This window comes from Orcinus orca, chromosome 3 (assembly GCF_937001465.1).
Source record: "Orcinus orca chromosome 3, mOrcOrc1.1, whole genome shotgun sequence".
Classification (NCBI taxonomy): Eukaryota; Metazoa; Chordata; class Mammalia; order Artiodactyla; family Delphinidae; genus Orcinus; species Orcinus orca.
Window position 1 is genome coordinate 134,078,198 of NC_064561.1, and position 24,791 is coordinate 134,102,988.

General features: G+C 37.7%; 2 protein-coding genes across 5 annotated transcripts in view; one reads left to right on the forward strand and one right to left on the reverse strand.

Moving 5' to 3' along the window:
* Nucleotides 1-24,791, forward strand: part of SREK1IP1 (SREK1 interacting protein 1) — an 85,117-nt gene that overhangs the window by 57,314 nt on the left and 3,012 nt on the right. Inside the window, exon 6 of one of the 4 annotated variants that reach the window (XM_049707957.1) lies at nucleotides 23,347-23,713. The exons of 1 other annotated variant lie outside the window; for it this stretch is intronic. In XM_049707957.1, coding sequence (XP_049563914.1) covers nucleotides 23,347-23,519 — 173 coding nt within the window. In that variant the 3' untranslated portion in view covers nucleotides 23,520-23,713. Of the gene's footprint in view, nucleotides 4,699-16,480; nucleotides 16,983-23,346; nucleotides 23,714-24,791 lie in introns of those variants that run through there. 2 more of the 4 variants (XM_049707960.1, XM_004270744.3) reach the window with 2 other exon arrangements.
* On the reverse strand, nucleotides 4,823-23,879 carry SHISAL2B (shisa like 2B). The gene is made up of 3 exons (XM_004270743.3): nucleotides 23,689-23,879; nucleotides 19,162-19,319; nucleotides 4,823-4,947 (listed from the first exon to the last, which is right to left on the reverse strand). The coding sequence occupies exons 1-3, from the start codon at nucleotides 23,877-23,879 to the stop codon at nucleotides 4,823-4,825; spliced, it is 474 nt and encodes a 157-aa protein (XP_004270791.1).

The following is a 24,791-nucleotide window of genomic DNA, read 5'->3' on the forward strand; positions in this document are numbered from 1 at the left end:
CAATAAGTTAAATACTTATTGTAGCAGCATCGAAAGTCAACTAATTATCATGGTACAGCACCGAAGATTGTAAGTACCTCACTGTGGTGCAGTTATAAATTTTCAAATTGGTAGCCTACAGACATGGCTGCAGGTGAATTCATTACGATGAAATCAGGTAAGTACACATAACCTCACAGGCTGGAAAGGTGTACTGATTCTTCCTTCACCCAGCACTCCTATCTGGTATGACCTCGGTAAGACTGGGAGAGCCTCATAACTCCTCTTAGCATATGCTTACCTTGTGCAGATTCTAGGGAAGCTACATCCACATCCCTTTTCTAACATTACAGCCATGGAAGTGCTCACACTTGTAGCTTTTCCATAACCTAACTTAGTCCTATGGCCTCCTTAAAAAGAAATCCTTTTGTTTAAATAGCTTAGTCAGTTATTTGGAGAGAAACACAGAGCTACTAGGTTTTTAAGGGTTTGTTTTGCCTTTGCTGTAGTTTATGTATTTTTGAAAACTATATTTTAGGAAAATACAATCCTTTGGTTATCAGTATGAAAAAAATAAGTAAAAAAAAACTTTAAAAAATTATTAGAAAATGCTACATGCAAACATATGGTCTCATCCTATTGAGTGTGTAACATGGTTAAAAATGATACTTGTAGTGACACAAGAGTTGATCCAGTTATTTGTAAGTTTTACTTCTGTTAATTGTAGAGATAATAAGTTGGCTTATCAGATTTGTTATCTGGATGCTGAGACAATCAGTGGCTCGGGAGAGTTATATAGAATTCAGGCCTCATTAACTAATAAGAGTTTGCAAATTAAAAGATTTTAACGTTCAGTAATTTTTTTCCCCAGAAAAAACTCTTGGAATTATTCTTGAGTAAATTTCCCATAGTCTGAGAATAGTTTATGAAAGATCTCATCTGAATAAAATTCATGTATTTTTACTAAAGTAATTTTCTTCTGAAGTGATCTTGTTATTATTATTGGGTTTGGTTGCAAATCTCACTAATATATTGTAGGAGAAAATTAGTGACATTTCCTCTCAGGCAATATGTAGCATAAGGAAAACTGAACTTAATAGTAAAAATCCAAAAGTCCTAGTTGTCCGCACTTACATTGAAGGGGCAGGGGTTCAATCCCTGGTCGGGGAACTAAGATTCCCGCATGCCGCACGGTGGCCAAAAACACAAGTCCTAGTCGTTCTGGCTACCTGTGTGACCTTCAACAAAGTAATTTACCTTCGCTGGGCCTTGGTGTCTTTCATCTATAAAATATTGTACCAAATTATCTCTAAGATCCCTTCTAGTTCTTAATATATATGATTATCAATACTTCAAATAATATTATTTTAGAAATTATTTTCATTTAGAATATAAATTATTATATTCATTTATAAATTGTTACAGATAAGCAGGTAGCATTCTGTAAACTGTAAAAGTTGAATTTATTAATGTAACTGTTAAACACATGTTACTTCTTTAAGCAGATAATTGGTATTTGGTTAATATCCTTACCACCCAGTGTATGTTATTTTCACTAGATGCAGACAGAATTTATGTTTAGATTTGTATCTGTAACCTGATTATCTGAATACTTTGAGACTATTGCTTTTAGGCTGATGGACCTATGCCCCATACAGTTCTGTATTTCTTTTCTCCATATCTTCTGTTGGCTAAAAGCTCTCAGAGGGATCCCCAGTTCTTCATACTTAATACATATCTGTTTACATCTTTGGTTCTTTGAGGCTAAAACATCAGTGAGTAAAACAACTGTGTGTGTCTGTATTTATGACTCATTCTGTCTAAAATTACATAGGCCTAGGTTACCTTCAATTAAACTAGATTGAAGAGTTATCAATAATAGTCTTGTTAAATGCCATTGAGTCCTTTCTTCAATAAACATTTACTGAGTGCCTAGCATGGCAAACACTACGTTAAATACCAGGGATACGGAGATAAATAAGACACATTTGCTTCCCTGAAAGGAATTCACAGTTTAGTTGGTAGGAGAAACAGCAGAACTCATCATTAGGTATTAAGTGCAGTAATTGGGTTTATAGAAACACACAGGAGTACCTAACATAGTCTGGAGAAGTTAGAAGAGGCTACCTAGAAAAAGTAATGCCTGCAGTGCATTTTGATTGAGGATGAGAGTGGGAGTTGACAGAATGAGTACAGTGAACAAAGCCCACAATAGAAAAAGCTGGGGCGTGTGTGTCAAGAATTATAAGCCCTGTGTGGGGCAGGAGTGGTAAGAATCGAGACCACCATTCTAAGTTCTCAGGTACAAAAGAAGGAGGTTTTATGTTCCATGTATGGGAGCTTGGCCTTTATCTCTAAGCAAGAGACGCCATTAGAGAGTTTTAAGGAAAGAAATGACTTTTATTGAGGTTTGGTTTCATCCATTTCATAATCCAATCCCACAGGTTTTAAAGGATGAAATTAGTCTCATTAAAAGCCCACATAGAAAATAATTTGAGTCTTTGATAGTCTATTATCTGATCTCTTATTCTAGGCCCACTTTTCTAAGTTCTGATTTCTAAAAATTACAGTCTTCTGAGAAGCTACTATATTCTTAATCAGACCCATCCCCAGAATTACATGCAAATGTACATAATTTGAAATGTGTTTTGCTTTTAATTTTATTTTAGGTTATTTTTGACTGACAGAATATATTGTGTTGTTATGTTAGTATTTTCAGTCGATATAAATCCTTTAGAATATATTTTTCAAGGCAGACCGTCGTAATTTGGTAAGGCTTCTTTTAATATTTTTAATATTGATTTGACTATTTTAATATTTAAATCAATATTACGAAGTGCAACTGCTTCAAAGTCACAGTGACACACACCAGCTGGTCTACTAGATAGCCCTGTTGCTCTCCCCCAGGTTTCCTGGCTTGGCAGGGAGCGCTCCACAGATTCCAACTGATACTAAGTGCTGAGACTCAATTTTCCTGGGCAGTTGGCATCCAAGACCAGTAGGGTTTGTTAGGCCAGCTCAATGATAATTTCACTTGCGAAGCCCAGGATCTTCAGACCTCACTTGTCTCCTCCCAACTCCTCTAAAATTTTGCAGAGCGCCAGAGAATTGGGTTGCCTCTTGTAGAGCACAGCCCGTGATGCATGCAGCCATGCCCAGCCCCAGTTTGCCTGTCCCACAGGTTGGGAACCAGGAGCATTTTGCTGGCCCTGAGTCTCTAAGTTTCCTGCTTCTTGTCTGGCCTCTGCTCTTCCCCTTGAGCAACAAAAGTAGACTTACCAGTGCCTTAACTAACTTTCTCAACCTAGATTTTCACCTGAGGCAACATCTAATCAGTAATATAATTATTAATATCTGTGTATCAAGATAGCCAATTTTCTGGGGTTTTTTTATCAAAGCTGGATAAAAGATGAAGTACCCACACTTTATGTGCTTTCACAAAAATAGATGAAAATTCTTTGCTTTTATGACCACATGTCATTTTTGTAATGGAAATGTTTCAACTTTCAGACTTCACACACACTCTGAGCAATTTTAATATTTAAACATTGGCAATACTGTGCTCTTTTTGAATGTGAAATCCAACACTGGCAGTAGGGTGTTGCAATAATGATCTGGAACTATGCTGTCAGTGTAGCCACATGTGGCTATTGAAATTTAGATTAATTAAATGAAAATGTGTCTCTTCAGTTGCACTAGCCACATTTCAAGTGCTGAGTAAGCCACATGTGGCTAGTGGCTACCATGCCAGACAGTGCAGATATAGAAAGAACATTTCCATCATCACAGAAACCTCTACTGGACAGCACTGGAATCCCCAGTTCTTAGTAGAAATTTTGACAGGCTAATGGCCAAAAGTTTCTAACCCTGAGTTTGCACACCTGAGAGCCATAAGGCATTCCTTTCTTTTCCCCCAGCAGACCAGAGAAGCTGTATTTGACACATTTTGAAAGGCTAGTCTTCTAACTACAGAAACTTTGTACAATACGGTAGATGTGTTCAGCAGAGCCAGCCTAAAATTAATTTTTTTTCCTATTGAATTCCATTATAGGACCAGGTCTGTGTTCTTATAATAGAAATCACACTTATGAATAAAAATCTTTTAAAACAATTTTAATTTGCAGAAACTGTGGTTTTATTTCTAGATGTCTAAGTGATACCACTGCAGTAGCCTTAGGTTGGACCAGAAAACTAACTTGTTTGTTTTATAACTTTCATTCTAGAAATTCCTTAGGAACTTTATCAGTGAAGGATTTTTGTTATGGTTATCCCTTGCAGAAAATATTTATCATGCAGATTATACATAGTGATACATTTTGTTATTGAATGTTAGTTTTTATAAAGGCAATAATACAGCAAATCCCCTAAAAAAGGCATAGGTTGATTTCTAAGAGACTTAAGAACACACCACTTCTCATTCATAAGGCCCCCCCCCTCCCCGAGATTTACTTATCTAGTACCATCTCTTATAAAAATAACTGCCTCGAGGTGTGAGAAACTTGTGAAGTGCTGGTAATGTGACATAAACTTCTCATTGTTCTTCACTGACATAGGTGTGCTTATCTTGTTATTGATAAATTCTATTATTTCTCCTGAAGTATTAACATAATTTCATGTAATGTAGAAACATCTTAATTAGCAAATAAAAGTAAACTTATGCACATGGAAATCTATCAGAAACCTTAGTGGGTGTTTAATAAATTAATTGAATGATCAAAACTGCAGCTGTGTCTTGCTTTGTGCGTGGTGAGTTTTTGAAAAGTATTATTACAAACTGTATTTGAAGTGAACTCTTTATTTTTGTTGCTCCATCTCTCCAGTGAGCTTTTACAACACAGGATATTTAACAGTAAGCAGTGTTGATTTGTGTCATATCCATTGTTTTTTCTTGAATTATATCATCAGCTTCATAGAATGTTTCATTTGTTGAATTTGAACTGGGGGCTTTGGTTTTTCTATTTGAGCTGCCTGCAAATACACAAAACAAAATGAAATAACTATTTGAAATTATGACATCAAATCTTACTTTAAAATTTGTCCTTAAAAAAATAAACTTTTTAGGAACGTTGGAAATATGATGTCCTAAAGACCTTATGGATGAGTGAGAATTGAATCATTTCAAAGTTGTTTTTGAGCATTTTCTCCTGAAAGTCAAATAAGGGAAATACTCAGTAACAGAAGTAAGGATTTCGTTTCCATGCTTACCTTTCTTTCTCCACACTTCCACGGAGGAAACTACACATTTGGTCAGAAGGTAACAGTTTCTGGGTTGCTTAATAAAAGTGTGACTGTCCTTATGCATAAAGGGAACAAAACTAAAATCGATCATAATAATTTACAACAATCTTAAGGCTTTGCCATTATAATCAGTTGAGATGTAACATTTAAAAAGAGCATGTTCATCCCACAATCCCATTCACTCGTTCTATATAAATGAGTCCAAAATGCACAAAGGTAGAGGAATGTGGATATTTGTGGATATTTGTTCATCAGAAGTTAGACTAACAAGCTCATAGCAAAGAAATGGATTATTAATCAATGAATGATGTTAGAAAAATTAAGTGTGAAAATAATGTCATATATTTCACCAATATATACAAATTTAAATATATTTAAATAATTTTATAATTATGTAAAAGCAGTGCAAGAAATCACAGATGTTACTAATAACCCCCTGTTGCTAAACCCACAGTTCAGCTCACAAGCCACATCTTATTTGACCTATCAGCAGCATTTTCTTTCTTGGCTTCCCAGATGCCACCCTTCCTTGACTTGCTCCTGTGTCACCATTGCTCCTTTTCCATCTTTCTTGTTGGTCCCTTTTCCTCTCCCAAGCATCTTAGGCTGATTAGTCCCACAGTTTTTGATACCATCTCTGCTGATGACTCCCAGATATGTATCTCTAACCCACACCTCTCCTGAACTCCAGACTCAATTTGCCATCTCCACTTGGATATCTAGCAGACATCTCCAACTTAGTCCAAAACTGATATTTGGATCATTCCCAGGGAAAAAAAAAAAAAAGAGCCCAATCCACTTACAGTCTTCCTCTTCTCAATTGCTGGCAACTTCCATGTGTTCAGTTGCTCAGGACAAAAACCTCTGTCAGTCTTGGTTCCTCTTCCCTCAACCCCACCACCAATTTATCTGATAGCCTGTTGACTACATTTTTTAAAACACATCCAAATTAGACCACCTTCACTGCTACCACTGTTCTATTTTCAGCACAACACTCAGAGTGATCCTTTGAAACATAAGTCAAAGCGTGTCCTCTGCAAAGAACCCTCCATTTCACCCCTCCGTTACACAAACACACACACACCATTAATCTCCCTGACTTCATCTTCTTCTACTTCATCCTCTCATTCACTCCAACCTCTTTGATCAAACATTTCAGGCATGTTCCAGCCACAGGGCCTTTGCACTGGCTGTTCACTCTGTCTGGCATGCTCTTCCCTCAGATTGTCTTCCCAACCTCTTTGATCAAACATTTCAGGCATGTTCCAGCCACAGGGCCTTTGCACTGGCTGTTCACTCTGTCTGGCATGCTCTTCCCTCAGATTGTCTTCCCAACCTCTTTGATCAAACATTTCAGGCATGTTCCAGCCACAGGGCCTTTGCACTGGCTGTTCACTCTGTCTGGCATGCTCTTCCCTCAGATTGTCTGCAGGATAACTCCCTAATTTCCAATCCTTGCTCAGAAGTCACCTTTTCCATGAGACCTAAACACTGTATTTAAAATTGCAACCTACATTCCCCCCACCCCATCCCCAATCCCTTTGCTCTCCAGTTTTTCCCATAGCATTTATTTTCTAATATAATTTACCTTTTTATTATGTTTATTATCTGTCTCCTCTCACTAAAATGTAAGCACCACATGCCAGAGATCTTTTACTATATTTTTCATTGATGATGCAGAAGAATTGCATTGTACATAGCTAATGTTCAATAAATTTGTTGAGTGAAATGATAAGATTGAAAGTGTGGCATAGTAAAAACTTTAAAGTTGTAGATTGCAAAAGACAAGATTGAAAGCCAACTGGGAAGAAATGTTTAGAACACATGATTCATGTCTAACATATAACCAGAATTTACATATCAATATGTAAGACATTAACACCTCTTAATCAGTAAAGAGATGGGCAAAAGATCTACTGAATCTCCAATGTACTAGTCAGAAAGAAATGTAAATTCAAAAGGTAATTACCATTTTTCATGTCTCAATTAGGAACAGATAAAATCTTTCTTGGCCAATTTAAGTAATTTATTTTACCGTCACAAAAATTCAGAAGAAAAGAAATAAAGCCATATATCGTACCACTCAAGGCTCCACATTTTAAACAAGATACTTCTAATATTAGCCCAGAGAATAATGCCATGCATGTTTCAGGCCTATGGGCAAGATCTGGAAGCTGTAGTGAGACATCATCCTTCAAAACTTATCAATAATATTACCCCTTTGAGTGTTAGTCTATGAAATCAACCCATAGTGGGGGATGTCCTGCTTGGCCCTAGAAAGCAGGGCCAGTGGGATGGCATGATGGGAGTGTAAACTGGTACATTTATTTTTAAGTCTGGAGTGTTCCTACCTTGTGATTTTTGCATGAAGTTCCCAAGGAAACCATAAGAGATGAGCTCTAAAACTTATAAAGATATTCACTGATTCTTTTCAATACCAAAAAAATATAAGTACCCTAAATTTATAATAAGGAAATTGCTAAATTATACATAAGTATGATGCAGCCATTTAATCTGAAAAAGTGATTTCCAAGAAATTTTTAATTACATTGAAAATGCTCAGAATACAATGTTAAGTGAGAAAAGATGCAAAACTATCAGCAATACAATAATAGTTACTACTTTCATAATGTTTCCTCAGAGCATTTACTATCAGCTTCTCTCTGCTTAAAATTCTTTAGGATCAAATCTTAATTTCTTGGTTAGGCTGAGGATGAGCCCTACTTCCCTGTCCCGGCTCAGCTCGCCCCATTCCCTTCCTGGTACTTGGCATTTCAGACATACAGAAATACTGACTGACAGGCTCCCCAGACTTGGCCTGCTCTCTTGCTCTCTCTCTGCCCCATGCCTTTGCATACTTCCAGCTGCCTGATATCCCTAACTCTCTAATCTTTGCTTGAAAAACTCGTATTTGTCCTTTAGGTTTTGGAAAATCTGCTCCAAACCTACCTGAGGGGAAGGGGGACTCACTAGCCAAGAGGTTTCACTCTTAGAAGTAGCTTTCCTCTACTTTTTTGCCATCTAGTCTCTCTTCTTATATGACTTTTTCCCTTTTTTTCTTTAGATAAGTCTAAGCCTCACCTTTAAGTGTGTTCATACTGCCTGGCTTTGCCCATTTATAACTAATTGTATAGACTGCTTTCTAGAGTCACGGAGGACATCCCTCACTATGGGTGGTTTTCATAGATCAACACTCAAAGGAGCAATATTATTGATAAGTTTTGAAGGGTGATGTCTCACTACAGCTCCCAGATCTTGCCCATAGGCCTGAAACATGTGTGGCATTATTCTCTGGGCTAATATTAAAAGTATCATAATTTTAAAATATAGGGCCTAGAGCGGTACAATATATGGCTTTATTTCATTACATCTGAACTCTTTTGGTGTTAAATTAATGTTCTACTTCTAAACATCCAATCATAATGTTTTGACTATATAATTTGATTTTTAAACAAAAACAACAAAAAGTTAATTTGTTGTAGGCACAACATTTTCTAGCCTGGCAAGTAGCTCTTTGCCCAGTCAGCAAGCAAAATTGTTTAAGATAAATGTAGTAGGGAAAGCTAGCATGAAAATTTGATGACCTGATAAATTCTTGACTGTTATTTGCAAAGTAGACTTTAAAAGATATATGGATTCAAATTTAACTACTAAATACTTAAGTAATGGGGTATATATATAGATAGAGAGAGAGAGAGAGAGAGACCCTTGAAACTATTTTCCTTATATAACATTTGTAATATTTGAAAAACAAAATGTTTGTAGGCTTATTTTTATTGGTTCAGTATTGTTTGTACTCTCCGGTATCACAGCAGGTAAAGGTAAAAGACCAAGGATTTAAGATGTAAATTAGTTTCATATTATCTGGGCAGAATCTGTATCTTATATAAGCATTTCTTTTCTTTGTTTATTGAAGTATGGTTGATTTATATCATATTAGTTTTAGGCATACAACATAGTGATTCAATATTTTTATAGATTATACTCCATTTAAAGTTATAAATATTAGCTATATTCCCTATGCTGTACAATATATCCTTGTAGCTTATTTATTTTATACATAATAGTTTGTGCCTCTTAATCCTCTTCCCCTATCTTGCCCCTCTAGCATTTTTTTAAACATCTAAAAATTTTTTTTTTTCCGGTACGCGGGCCTCTCACTGTTGTGGCCTCTCCCGTTGCGGGGCGGACGCGCAGGCTCAGCGGCCATGGCTCATGGGCCCAGCCGCTCCGCGGCATGTGGGATCTTCCCGGACCGGGGCACGAACCCGTGTCCCCTGCATCGGCAGGCGGACTCTCAACCACTGCGTCACCAGGGAAGCCCAAACATCTAAAATTTTAACCTTTTATTTGAAATCCTGGAAGTCTGAAGACTATAACGTTTGATTAATTCAAGTCCTTCATGTTTCCTAAGGTTTTTACATACTTAAATTCTTAATATTCTAGTGAGACTTTCAAGGTGGTTTTTCTACCTTGTCACATACAGGGTTTTTTTTTCTTTTTATGGGAGTTAAACTCAGGAATTTATTTCCTCACTTAGTTTGGGGTTCTCTCTAAGAACCCCTTAGTCTGGGGTTCTCTCTTAAGCCATCTCTATTCTGACAGCTCTGGTTTCCATTACGCGTTTTTCTGGAAACAACGAGTTTAACCTGTCTACTGCCCTCTGAGATTTAAAGGCTTGCTTGCAAAATGCATTCCAGTATCCTATCAATAGATTTTCCTTCATCTAGGACTTGTAAAACCCCCCACTCCCCAGCCCTGATTCATTATTTCCTTGACTACTGGATCCTTCTAACCAGTGCAGGTACAAAGATCATTTCTTAGATTGGCTTCTTAAGGCAATGCAGTTCCCCTAACCAAACTGATTTGCTACAGGAACAAGAAAAGATTTGATATAAACACCATACTGACACTATTTGAAGCAGGAGCTTTGATTAGCAAGTCAACACCCTGGTGTTCCCTCTCTTCCTGCAGCTTATAAAAGTCCAAACGTGCTTTCAATGTATATCCCTCTGGTAAGATAGAATTAATTGGGCATATTATGGAAAAAACAACTGCTGTAAGTGGGCTGTGCTGTAGTGATATCAGAGTCCAGCTAACTGCATCCCTTTGGAATGATTTTAAAAGAGAGAAGAGGAAAAGTCTCAGCAACCTCACCTTTTCCTAGTTTTCCTTTAATAAATAGAAACAAATTTCTTAACCAACAGAGTAGGGATAAAACCAGCTGCCTCTTCTGTCACGAGGTTACAACATGGATTAAATTTTAAACAAGAAATCTGTTATACCATTGAGCTCTTAAGGGATTTGTTACATATAAAGGGTTTTTTTTAATTTAATTTCTCCTTTTCTTTACCTGAGTGCAGACTGGGAAGATCCAACATCACTGTGCTTTCCTGGGTTGACATTAGTTGCTCTTTCTGCTGCTAGTGTCCCATTTTTATTCTTTTCTTCAGTCTGGTCATCATATGTAAATCTCAACCTTCCTTTAATCCTATACCTCTCAGCCTGGCATTTAAATTAAAGCTTTGTTTTGGCCTTTGCCAAAATTTAAATGCAATTCATCAAGCAAATAAAATTTGCCATTTAAATCAAATTCATCAAACAAAATCCGCCTATCCTCATCACAAACTAGGCCAATATATTTTTTCTATAATAGTTAAATTTTACATTCATTTTCAGAAGCATTCCTCAGGGATCCATTTATCCTATAAATCTATGAACTCTGCTCTTACCTGCCATTTCAAAATATCAAAAGAATGCTGGGCCCTCTGCAGGTCTCATCTCCTGGCTATGTGGCAGAGCGATAATTAAGCTTTTCTGCCATTGTCTGCCTGTGTCCTTCTAGCTTCTGCATTACCTATCTGCTGCCCAACAGCAGCTTCAATGACTAATCAGCTGGCTCACTTTAGTAGAAATCTACACATCCCACTCACCCTGCATTTCTTTCTAGTGGAAACAAGCAATCTTAAATTTGCACCCTAAAAGTGTTCTTTATTTACTAGGGGACATTTTCCCTTTAAATTTAATACGATGCAAAGAACTGGATCTGAGGTAAATGGTGAAGTGAGCAAAACTTGCCTACTGACCTCCTGACCTATTGACTTCTCCCTTCTTCAATGCCCTGCCTTCCCCTGGAGGATACGCAGGTATCTCGTGTAAATACAGTTAAAAATTCATTGTGAAAGTTAGAATCTTAGACTTGCCCTTTTGCTTTGCCCATCCATCAAGGAATGAAGGCAGTTCTCTCCAGAAATGTTTTTCCTACCCTATTTTTTCCACAATTGGACATTTTTTTTTCTTTTCTGCATTGTTAAATTCAACTATAGATGACTAACATAGCTCACAGAGGAATTTGGCTGATATTTTAAATCCTTTAAATGGATTTTCACAATTGAGAGACTGGCTTCTATTTTGCTTTTTGGTTCCAGCATCAGCCAGCATTGCCTAACCCTGCTCCCTGAGGAGGACTCACAAATGCTAAAAGTAGCAGGAGCTCTGCTGAGCAATTTGGTTTTCTACATTCTAGAAACAAAAAGAGTTGTAGGAAATTCCAGACTCATTATTTTCAGTAGAAAGGCCCCTTTAGGAGACACAAGTGACCTTTTCTGCCATTGAGTTCAAATTACCCCATCTTTTACTAAGATCTCAGTGAGTTTTTAAAGCCTCTCTGAAACAAAGAATGGCATTTAAAAGTAATGTGGCAGCGTAATTAATAAATGTTTTGAGTAGAATTTGGTTGAATCAATGTTAAGGCTACTAAGAAAAATAGCTCCCAAAGTTGTCTATAAATTTAGTACAAAACCCATCAAAATGCCACTTGATTTTTAAAAATTTGACAGTGTGATTCAGAAGTTTATTTGGAATACTGAAACAAGAGTAGCTAAGAAACTTTGAAAAAGAAGCATAATGGGAAGGAAGAGAAAATCTTCCCTAATTAGATATTAAATTATATAGCTACAATAATTTTTAAAGTATATTATTGGCTTACGAATAAACAGACTGATAAATTTAACAGAACAGAAAGTCTAAAAACAGATCCCAGTATATATAAGAATTTAGTTGATGACAAAGGTGACATTTTAAATTGGCAAGAAAACAAGGATAGATTTCCCAATAAATATTTAGACAATTGGCTCATTTGTAAAATAAAAATAAAGGCATATCCCTACCTCACACTTTACACAAAAATTTTAATTCCAGGATTATTAAAGATTTAAATGTTAAAAAAACAAGTGAATGTGTGTATTGTATTAGAAGAAAATATAGGTGAATATCTTTATATCTTAAAGTGAAGTAAGAACTTTCTAAGTATGAAATTAAAGGAAGAAATCACAAAAGGAGAAACTTCTACAGTTGAAAAATTGTCACATAAAGTTAGAAAGGGAACAACTATGAAAAATACTTGCAATATATGTGAAAAAGAATTTAGTTACTGTATGGAAAGTTCCTATAAAGCAATGAAAAATGAACACCCCCATAGAAAAATATGTATAAGATATGAGCAACAATATACCACAAAGAAAATGACAAATAAATATGAAAATGTCCACCCTTGCTCGTAATTAGATAAATTTAAAATAAAACACTGTATTGTTTCCCTCAGTGATATTAGTAAGATATATATCTTTTGAAATAAAAATACTCATGAAATAGTACTTTTCTGGAGGACAGTTAGCAATTTGCATCCAAAGACTTTTATATGTACCAAATCTTTGGTCAGCAATTCCATTCCTAGGGATTTATGCTAGGAAAATACTTCAATGTTCAATGCTTGTGTATAATAGAAAAAAATGGAAGCTAGTTCAAAGTCAATAATTTAATAAAATATGATATACCCAGACTGGTTTCTAAACACCATTCCAACTAAAAGGGCAACTTCTTGGAGACTTCTTGGAAAAATGGCAGATTTCAGGGCTGGAACGGGAAAAGCACAGGCTGCTCAAGAACATTTTGTGACAGAGAGCAAAAAAAAATGCTCAAAAAATGATGGACATATTTCAAAAGGATATAGGACCCAGTTTAAAGGGGCTCCCACAGGCCAAATCTGAGATAATTTAAGAATCAATAAATGATGATAGTAATAGACTATTTTAGAATAAAGAATCTGAGTCCATACTGATATTAATAAATTAATTAATAGGTAAATAGGGGGAAAGGGAAAGCTCTTCCTTGTAGTAGAATAACAACTAATAAACACAGAAGGAATGATGAGGTTAGAAAATCACCATTTCATAGCTATCATAATAATAATTCTAAAATTATCTTGAAATTTTGAATGAAAAGATTCAGTCAAGAGCCATCAATGGGTGCGTGAAAGTTGGAGGAGGAACAGGATTTTTTTATACCTCCCAACAAATTACTTAGTAATGGCAAAAGGAAAAATAGTAACTTTGTATATTCATATATATATATATATATATATATATATATATATATATCTGACTCACTTTGCTGTATAGCCAGAAACTAACACAACATTGTAAATCAACTATACTTCAATTGAAAAAAAGAAAGGTAAAAGGATGATTTAAAATAAAAATAAGTTTCAAAAAACAAAAACAAAAGACTAAAGAAATATGATAACTAATTACAAGATGTAACTCTGGACTAGATCGTAGATAAGAAAAAAATAGCTGTTTAAGGATATTGGAATATTTTAATATGAACTGCAGATTAGATAATATTACTATATCACTGTTACATTTCCTGACTTTGATAAATGTACTGTAATACTATGTAGGGAAAAAAAATCCTTGTTCCTAAGAAACACATACTGAAATATTTGTGGTTAAAAAGCATGATATCTGCAAATTATTTTTAAATGGTTCAGAAAGTATACATCAAAAGAAAGTCAATTTTGAAAAAAGTGAGGTAAAATATTAACAATTAGTAAATCTGGGAAAAGGTATACAACCTTTTCTATACTTTTCTTGCAACTTTTCTGGAAGTGTGAACTATGTCAAAATAAAAGAATAAAAATTCATAGCACTCCATCAAGGTAATAAAATGTAATCATTAAAAGTGGTGTTTATTTATTGGCAAACGATGATGTCGTTGTTCAGTGAAAAAAAAGCTGTTATAGGATTCGGTTTTTTCCCAATTTTGTTATATATACATGTATCTATAGATATATAGAAAAAAAAATCCATGAAGGATATTCACCGTGGTGTTAATATCTGTTATCTCTGTGTGGTGGGATCATGGATGAAGTTATTTGTTTATTTGCTTTTCTATATTTTCTAATTTTCCTAAAATGAAAGTGAATTAAGGGAAAGGTTTTCTTTCCAGGCGTATAACGGTGTCTTCTAAGAAGAAATATAGTAGACTATTTTGAACGGTCCAAGTCCCATTTTGCTCACAGGCAGAACAAACAATTATATACACAATCGTCAAATTTGCTTGCTTTCTCAGTATTCTATATATAATTTATGCTTTTCTCCTACACAACCTGTGCCTTACTGCTGATTTGCTTACCCTTTTCCATTTATATTGCCTGCCTTTGCAAAAGAGACTACCAAATAATAGATAATTGGAGTTGTCTATTATTCCCATACAACAATATTATTTTATTTGTGTCAAGCAGCTCTACTCTCTGCCCTTCTCATTTTCATCAAAAACTCTGCTTCTAAGAACCCTCTCGATTCTCCACCCCTCTCCACAACCCTAGGGTGTCAATGGATACTCAAAACCGCAGGATGAATATATTTTATCTTCTTGGAGCATCAGTTTTACTAAGAAATGGAAAGGATATAATGTTATTATTAGAGTAAAACAAGTCATTATATTAGCAATCAAATTAAAAATTCCCACAATTCAAAAAATATAATGGGCAACTTCACATAATTTAAAACTCACAAGCCAGGGCTTTCCATTCTAACCCTTGGAATTCTGGAGGTACACATTCCTTTCTTATCTACCTTTAAGGATTCTCCAGTGGAAAAGTTTGGGAAGCAGGGATCTAAGACATTCATCCCTTTAATTGCTCCCCCATTAACCATTAATTCTTCCACGTCTTATGAAATGAGCCCTCGCCCCAGGGGTGTCTACTCAGAAAGATGCCCTTCACACAGCCATCTTCTGCTCAGAACTGTTTGTCCAATACAGTACAACTTACAAACCACGGTATTCTTTTAAACATTGGCATTTGATACAGGCGTAACTCAAAACACAAAAGTTAAAAAGAAAGAAAATGATTATGGAACACAATGTAAAGACCGATCAATTGCTTTGCAATAGAACCTCTGTACAAAGTGAGCCCTGGAGGTAGCCCAATTAAACTCTACAGGCACTACCAGAGAGAGACCTGCTATTTTCAGGATCAATTCAAAATGTATAAAGTCTTAAATTGTATACATTAAAAATAATGAACCCCAATAGAACAAAGGTACATGAAAGAAAAATCTTGGCAAAATAGTCTAAGATTAGACTATTGTTAAAAAAACAAAATTCAGCTGAGTGAATTTGAAGACCTAGTTGGCTTTATCCAACGACTTGTGAATTGGACAGCATCCCATCTAACAAGTGGAAAGGGGCTCTGAGAAGATGTAGGAAATGAAGAGTCTTATAGGTAGAAGGGGATAGGACAAGGAAGTCATAAACAAAAGAAAGGATTTTTTTTCAGGCAGGTCACCTTCCTTTAGGGGAGGGGCAGGGGTCTATCCTGAAGATTACCTTACTAGTGTTGATCAGGAAATTCCAGACGGATAGGTTTAAAATTTCACTCCTGGGAGAGGCTGAAACTGCAGTGAGGTAAGGTTTTGGTTTGCTGATGTGGGGCTTAGCACAAAGGGCTCCGTTTTGGGCCTGTTGTTTCTTCTTTAATGCTACTATCATTTACAGAAACAAAAAAGTCCAGTGCCTTAAGTCAGTTTTAGTATGTGCACAAAAGCACGTTTCCCTTTAGGCCATTCAAATTGCCTATAATGAAAAAAGTCTCAATTCTAAAAATTAAAATAATGGGAGGCCGACTCTTAAGAACAGATAGTTTTCAAAGAAAGGAGTGGTAACTGGTGAAACCAATTTTCCTCCAATGTAATTTTACTTGCTTAATTATTACACAAACATAATGTTCCTAACCTTTAAGGCATTCCTTAAGTGGAATAAAGCCTTGTTTTCTCACTAGCTAGAACACTGACATTTATCCCTCGGTGGGAGAATCACTGGAATGAAGCATGCATATTTAACGATAGGCACAGCAATGGTTTTTAATTATCACTTTGAAGGGTCGCTTTCAAATATGAACCGTTTTCTCTTCCTATTCCAGGTGACATTTGGATTACCTATTTCGTTTTCTGCTCTCCACTATGTCTTATTTGGTTAATGTCAACCAAAGGGCCCAAAATCATCTAATTTGAAAGCAGCAGAAGGCAATGATCATATAAAATTCTGCCTTACCAAGAGTAAGCACTCAGGAAAGGTGTATTGAATTAATTTGCTGACTTGATAAACATAGTGTTTTTCAGAGGGCCAGAGTGGGGATATTTCATTGTAAGAAAGTAGCCTCAACTAACTACATAGGATGTGCACTCATGGATCTCCTTAGCTAAAGAGCCATAAGACTACAAAGACTTGAGTCAACAAGCCAACTAATTCTGTTGCTGGGCTCTCAGATCCAGCTTGAAATAAAATTCTGGAGCAGTCCCTGAGATAGATCAGGAAAAATAATCAATTTTTATTTAGCACACTGCATTGTATAGAAGAGGCACTCAGTGAATGTTTGATGACTATAATGGTGACAATAAACATGTTCCTTTGATCACCTATGACAGAGGTGCAGTGCTACTTCATTCAATTCATTCAACAAACATTTGTTGTGTTCTAAGCACTAGAGAAACAGTAGTGAGCAAACAAGACAAAAATTTCTACTTTCCTGGAACTTACTTTCTAGTTGGAGTAGAGAAAAATTGGACAACAGGTAAGTAAAATATATAGTTGATTAGTGGTAAGTGCTTAGGAGAAAAGTAAAGCAGGAAGAAGGCATGAAATGTTGAAGTTAAAGATGCAGATTGAGTGACCAGGGAAGAACTCCCTGGGAAGGTGACTTTTAGTAAAGATTTAAAGAAAGTAAAAGTGGGGGAAAAACATTCCAGACAATGGGCACAGCATGCGCAAAGGCCCTGAGGCAGGAATTTCAAGGAACAGCAAAGAGGCCAAGGTGGCTGGGCATAAGATGCTAGAAATAAAGGTGTAAAGGGCAGACCACAAAAGCCCCCATAGTTCACATTTAGGACTCCATATCTATTGAAAGATGGGAAGCAATTAGGGTTTTGACCAGAGTAGTGACCTGACCTGACTTAGGTTTTACCAGGCTCACTCTGGCTTCTCTGTGGAGAGTAGACAGCAGGGGAGCAAGGGCAGGGCAGGAAGAGGAGCTATTTGTTTTAAAATGCAGAGTCTGGAGTTGGTGGTTTTAACAAACTCCCTAAGTGATTCTTACACACAATAAAATTTAAGAACTGATACTTTAAATTATCTAAGCAATTGAGACAAAAATTATTTTACTTTTTGATTATTTGATAATCCACTGCTTCATTTTGCCTGTGGAGAAACGGAGTCTAAGCCATCGGACTAAATTCAACTAACAACTGGTCAATTCGGCCATGTAATCTCCAAACAGTACTTCATAAAAAGAACTCCAAAGGGATCTTGGCTTCTTGCTTTGTGATACAGGGCACCCTCTGAGGTCTCTACAGAGAATAAAACTAGAGCTAAAGTAATCATGCGGTGCTGGTGTATTTGAGAAGATCGCAGAGCATGTACTCCATAAACATGTTTCTGGATTCAGCTAAAATGGAGCATATGGGAAGGAAATTTTCTAAATTTTTTGGAAGAAAGTTTTTCACTTTCTTTTTAAATAGAAGTTAGTGAGCACCTGTGTCTTATTCTAAACATATATATCTGTAATATAGAGATTCTAAATTTTTATTAAAAATATATTCAAAATACGTATATCTAAATAAAATTCATGATCACTACTTTTAAAATACACTAATAGAAATTTATATTCACAAAAAAATTTAACAATTCTTTCTGTTTCATAATGATAATGAGTAGTATGTGTAGCACATTATAATTAAGATAACAAAGAGACTCAGTTCTGAAAACCTTACATAAACATTTCTACTTTATACTTGCACTACACACACAAACACACACATACACATACCTGTATAGCGTAACTAGTTTGGGATCTATTCAAGAACAAAGACTGACTTCTATTTATTCTTTAGTTTCTTTTATATGACTCTGAATTACTTAATACACCTCCTCTGAATTCTGCATACCATAGGCACACAGGTAATGCCTAACTGACTACTGACTAACCAATCTAGAGCAATGCAACACTGACAATTAATTATTGAATATTTTGTTCCTCTATCTATTTGACTTCTTTGGCTCCATCAAAAACAAAATTTAAAAATTCCAAGAGGATACAACCTTTAAAACTGAGAGACACATAAATAAATTAAAGTGGATTTACTGGATCAGTGTATTATTTTTTCATGAGAATATTTACATCCTACCACTATTTTTCCTTGGGCACAATCCCTCCAAGGTATTTCATCATTAAGACCTAATTTAACGTGAAGTTTTATAAAGACATATAATAAACTGAATTTTTTTTTTTTTTTTTTTGCGGTACGCGGGCCTCTCACTATTGTGGCCTCTCCTGTTGCGGGGCACAGGCTCCGGACGCGCAGGCTCAGCGGCCATGGCTCACGGGCCCAGCCGCTCCGCGGCATGTGGGATCTTCCCAGACTGGGGCACGAACCCGTGTCCCCTGCATCAGCAAGCGGACTCTCAACCACTGCGCCACCAGGGAAGCCCAATAAACTGAATTTTTAAAAAGCATTCATTGCTAACAGAATGATCTGTCACCCAGGCACAGGTTATTATTTTGAACAGACTACAGGTAATTGGTTACAAATAACAGTTACTGATTACCTTCTTGAGTGGAAATAGCCTCTAGGTGTTGAAGTTTAAGGCCAGTGTCTAATCTCTGAGGCTTTGTATACAGAAATAAGTAGCAAAGAACACAGACGCTGATGACAAAGGCAAGTAAAACAAGGGCAGCAATTCCCAGTCCAATCAGAGCGCCAATGCTGAGGAAAACAGAAAAAACACTGTGACTGTCACACAAACTTGTTTGCACATAAAACAAAGGTTTAAATATTTTTAATACTTGCTTCAGTCATTCATACCAAATTATGTTTTATTATAAACAGTATATGATTGAAATCTATGGCTCACCTTTTTCTACCATCAAATTCTTATGATATTTCTCTATACATTTATATGTTAATATTGGTATAGAATACCATGTGAATTCATATTACAGTAAAAGGTCACATGATTCTCTAGGGATGGTTCAAAAACATTTCTATCAGATAAACCTCTATTATTAATATATTTTAGGAGGAAAGATTAGGTTCACCAATAAAAGATGAATAGAAAGATATCTACCTCTGCAAAAACAGTGAAACAAATGTTTACTGGAAGTGTAGAACTTTTATTTTGGAGACATGTATGGGAGTTATCATGTATTAATATACAAAACCACAACCATTACAAGAGAGGAGAACAAAGTTTAATTAAAGGAAAGCAATGTTTATGAAAGTTATGTAAAGTTCATGTTCAATCTGAATTTTTCCTTTCTAAAAGAGCATAACACCAATAGCTTCTAGCATTTAGGAAGAAACCCTTGTACTTTCCTCTAAAAATGCAGTGTAAATATGATATTATTTGCACTAAATTTGTAACAATTCCTTCTGATACAGTTATCTATAAGTCTAATCACTTGAGAAATAATACAATTTTCAGAAACCTGTGAACTTATTTTTAAATGGGAAAAGAAGTTTGGAAAAAAGAAAATTATCTTGCAAGACTAATATGCAAACATATGTACTTTACTTTCATGAGCAATATGTATGTGTGGGTATGTACATACCTATAATTAGATTTTAAGCTGCTTAAGAGCAGATGCTTCTATTGACTTTCCCATAGTCATGTGCACACTTATTAAAAGTGTTTAATAGAGTATTTAGCTTGTAATTAATGTTTCATAAATGGAAATAAACGATAATTGACTGGTGCTTGATCCATTAGTAGTCATTGAAAAGTAATCATCATTGAAAAGTAACAATCATTGAAATGATCACTGAAAAGTAGTGATCTTTTCCTTCATTATTTTCCTGTCTTGCCTTTCAGCTTCTGCTATTTCCCAGAGATTAGGGCGCGAACAAATGTGACATGCCAAAAGTGAGGGAAGGGAGAATTTGACCAGGGGTGCTAGGTGTGTCACTGCTTTGGGAGGAAGAACAAAATTAAAAGTGAGGGGCTGGGCTTCCCTGGTGGCGCAGTGGTTGAGAGTCCGCCTGCCGATGCAGGGGACACGGGTTCGTGCCCCGGTCCGGGAAGATCCCACATGCCGCGGAGCGGCCGGGCCCGTGAGCCATGGCCGCTGAGCCTGCGTGTCCGGAGCCTGTTCTCCGCAATGGGAGAGGCCACAACAGTGAGAGGCCCGAGTACCACAAAAAAAAAAAAAAAAAAAAAAGTGAGGGGCTAAGCTCATCCTACTTATCCTTAATTTAAGGAGATAAAGCCCCCTTGCAATTTAGAGATTGCCTCCTGAGCCAGACATGAGGGCAGACTTCAAAAGATTCTTGTGCTTGTTAATTACTATCAGCCCAGTTCCCCTAGCCCTGCACAGAAGTGAAGACTGGGTAATTTTCTGGCTAGAGTCAGTATATAGTTGAATATTTAAATTGGAGTTTGCCCTCACTTGATGCCCTCTCTTCCAAGAGGTAGACTCCCTGGCTCTGGCAACTCCTCTTTCATGCTTGTTTGCACCAAAGCTGACTTTTGTAGATCATATGTGTAGGGAGGGTTAGGACTGCACAGACACATGGGAACATAATCCACTTAATTAACATTATCTGCTTCATAAAGCAGCTAGGAGGCCAGACATCTGGAAAGATCCCTGAAATGAGAACCCGGTTATTAAAAACATCTTCAAAGTGAAAAAATAATTTAGTCAATTAAAAGTAAAATTGTCAACTTAATTAAATTCAATGTATGTATTACAGACTTTACATGTACACAGTTTAAAAACCAGGCCACATGATTGGAAGGAAAAACAAAAACAAAGCATGTCACTTCTTCCTGTTATAAAAGGATGTTCTTCATAATACTGACAAACTGTTTCACTGTCATAGTTCCACTTTATAGAAATGTTGCTTTATGCATGCAAAACTCTAGATAAAGATGGAGCTCTGGGAATCTCCTAAAATATTCATTTCCACACATAACTTATTGAACTCAAGCGTAGCCCTGTGCAACACACATTATTTTCCTAGGTCCTGAAGGTTTCCAAAGGAAACCCTTAGAGGTTAGGGATTTATAAGAGAAGAGATGGGAGTGGGCCAGACACAGAAAAGGGAGAATTATGCTTTCCTCACAGCACCATAGGGCAGTTTGCTTTGCAGTCCCTGAGAGAGGGTCTGTAGCTGCTGTCACATTAATGAATTCTCCTACTTAGCAACTTCATTCACCTGGAGGTACCATACCTGTGCCTTTCTGCAGTGGCTGCAGAATCTCAGAACAAATGCTAATGACTTCTGGGATATTTTTCACAGTTGGACTATTTTAAATTAGGGGAGAGAGCAAAGAATATGAGGGAAATGAAGTTCTAAATTTTTACCTTCCCGTTGTGTTCTCAGAGCTCAATAACTAAGGAAGAACCCCAGGTGGGTTTCTTTTTTTTAACATCTTTATTGGAGTATGATTGATTTACAATGGTGTGTTAGTTTCTGCTTTATAACAAAGTGAATCAGCTATACATATACATATAGAAACCCAGGTTTAACATTGCCAACTGATGCCATCAGTTGAAATGATTTTTATATTTCCCAGGAACTGAGCTGCATTGTCAATGCTAAATGAAGACCCCAGCAAGCTGTTCATTCCTTTGTGCCCTCATAAACCTTAGGAAGGTTTTCTATCCTCTGCTGCTTGTCACTTTGGAACTATTCAGGGACCTGAGAATCCCAGGCACTTTTCCAATTGAGTTTGACTTAAGAGTTGCCAGTCTCTCATGGAGGTGCTGCCACCATTATTAACACCTCCAAAGACTCAGAGCTAGGCTACTATGTTATTTTCCGAAAGGCCGGATAATATGCCAGTGCAATACAAATTGCTTCCCCAAGTAATAGGGATAAATTGTCATCATTTCCTGTTCTGGCATGATACAAATTTGTTAGTTGAACTTGTTGGTAAGTAGGCACTCCTTCTGAGATTTTTTTGAAGCTTGCAGTGTGCAAAAACAAATGACTTTACTGCTCTAAGAAATAACATTTAAAGTCATTTGCTGTAGACTTGACATGTGTGCTAAAGTCTGGACCATGGTAGGAGATTGGGAGAACTAATACTCTTCTTCTTACTTAGCAGAGTTAGCCTCTCTCTCTCTCCCAGACATAAGCTAATTTGTCAGTAACAGTTTGAGGTGGGGTGGCAGTTCTTTCCTGTAACCCTGGCACCCCATTCATTCTCCAGGCAAAATGAAAGAATCAGGTTCTAAGTCTGCAGTCCTTTGGAGTGGAGGGGGGAAAAGCATTTCGTAATGAAAATATCTGTGTAAATACAAATTGGAATATGTTAAATTACCATCATAGGAAAAAGAGGCAAGAAAGACACCACCTTTGAAAGTCTCTTCACTTTCCAGCAATGGCCAAAGAGCTCAAGTGTTGAGAAAGGGGGTGTCCTGCAAAGGTTCAACGGAGTGTGTAATCACAGCAACTGAAACTCTTCCTCTCTGTGGGTCTCCACTTCTGTTTGGGGGTCAGTGTGAGATCAACTGAGAGGGCAAATTACAAAGCCCTGTTGCCTGTGCGCGTCGAAACATACACACACACACACACACACACACACACACACTCCCTTTCTTGATACTTTAAATGATACAGCCAATTCCTTCTCACCGGCAAAGAGGCTTAAAATACTCTGATCTTTGGTTAACACATTGAGTCTCAAAGGAGCTCCTTTTCCATTCAAATGCACCAAATGCCCAAACAAATAAAAAAGAGAATTAAAACCTCCTCCTTAAGTTATGTGCTTGTCTTTCTCTGCCCGCAGAGCCGCAGGCCTCGGACTGGTGCCGGCGAGAGAGAGTGAAGAGTAGTCCGCTCCCGCCGGGCGGCCCTGCTTGCGCTCTGGGCGCAGAGCCCGCTCTCCTCCCGCGCGCGCCTCGCCCGGGGACCCCGGCGTATTCACACTTCTGGCGCCACTGCCCGACCCTCGCCGGATGAGGGTGGCACCGAGTGGGTTCTCTGCAGGGCCCTCATCAGCCCTCGGAGGCTCCTGTCCCCCCGGGGGGATCCGAGCAGGTCGCAAGGACGCGGGCGACCTCCCTCCTCCCGTCGTGGCACGACTCGTCGCCTCCCCAGCCCCATGGCCGCCAGCCCCCTGCCTACCCACCTGAGGCTCCACATGTAGCTGTGCTTGTAGGGGAAGTAGCTGCCCGGCTCACTGCAGCAGTACTTGAGGTCAGCGAAGCCACAGCAGTAGATGAGGGTGGCCCCCTCGCCGCGCTGGGGACACTGGAAGGGCTCCACGAAGCTGCGGTTGAGGCTGTAGTAGCCGGAGCACACCCGGCTGGCCTCGCTCATCTCGGGCGGCTGCGGGCAGGGGCACGCTAAGCCCCCGATCTGCCCTGGCAACAAACGTCCCGCCCCGCCCGCGGACCCCTCCGGCCGTGCTCGCCTCTTGCGATGCAGGGCTGACTGCCTGGGCGGTCAGCCTGGGGCGCGCCTCTTCTGCTCGCTCTCCTCCCCTCGTCCCCATGGTGTCTGGTCGCTTTACACGCGCTTCTCCCTCCCGCTACTGAGTGGTCCTATTATCTACCGATCTCCGGCCCTGTACCTTTTTCTCCCTCTCCCTTTGTCTGCTTTCTCCACATTCTCCTGACGTCTCTCCACTTTTCCTCAATTGACGGAGGCGTCCCCACTCCATGCCAGAAAGAGATTCCACCTGAAGGAGAACGGGAGGTGTGGTGTGGGACGTGTTTGCCCTCTGAACGGATGCAGCCAAAGTTGAAATTCCCTTTGCCTAGGGACAGGGCAGATGGGTTTCAGGCAAACGAGCAGGGCCGGGGAAGCAGGGTAGAGGGCAGAACAAAAGGCACTGAACTACCAGTGAGGGGCTGTTGAGAAGTACCCCTTCTTCTTTGAGAAGTATGTGTAAGATGTTAAAATCTGCCAATTTAAATATCAAAGACAAGAACAAAATTTTCTCCAAAAACTAGCCATGCATTCTGTATTCAGTTAACCTGAGAAAGGAAGGACAGGTTAGAGATGGAGGTAAAGAAACTGAGGACTTCCTGCAAAGGTAGGCAGAAAGAGGAGGCAAAGGAAGTAGGGAGAGAGAGAACTTCATCCTTTCAAAGCACTGCAGAAATTTCTCTTGTTCTCTTTTTGTTTGGTATTCTCACTTTAGTGATTCATTTTGTTGACCAAGTTTTTAAAAATAACAATAGTAATGGATGCTTTTGTAATAATTCAAACAATACTATGATGTGTAAA

What these genes read in the sequence shown, in the direction of transcription:
- SHISAL2B (XM_004270743.3), bottom strand. Translation starts at nt 23,879, where the DNA reads ATGAGCGAGGCCAGCCGGGTGTGCTCCGGCTACTACAGCCTCAACCGC. An exon ending in AGCTACATGTGGAGCCTCAG is followed by an intron (nt 19,320 to 23,688) that starts GTGGGTAGGCAG and finishes TGTTTTCCTCAG; the next exon opens with CATTGGCGCTCTGATTGGAC. An exon ending in GGCTATTTCCACTCAAGAAG is followed by an intron (nt 4,948 to 19,161) that starts GTAATCAGTAAC and finishes GTGTATTTGCAG; the next exon opens with GCAGCTCAAATAGAAAAACC.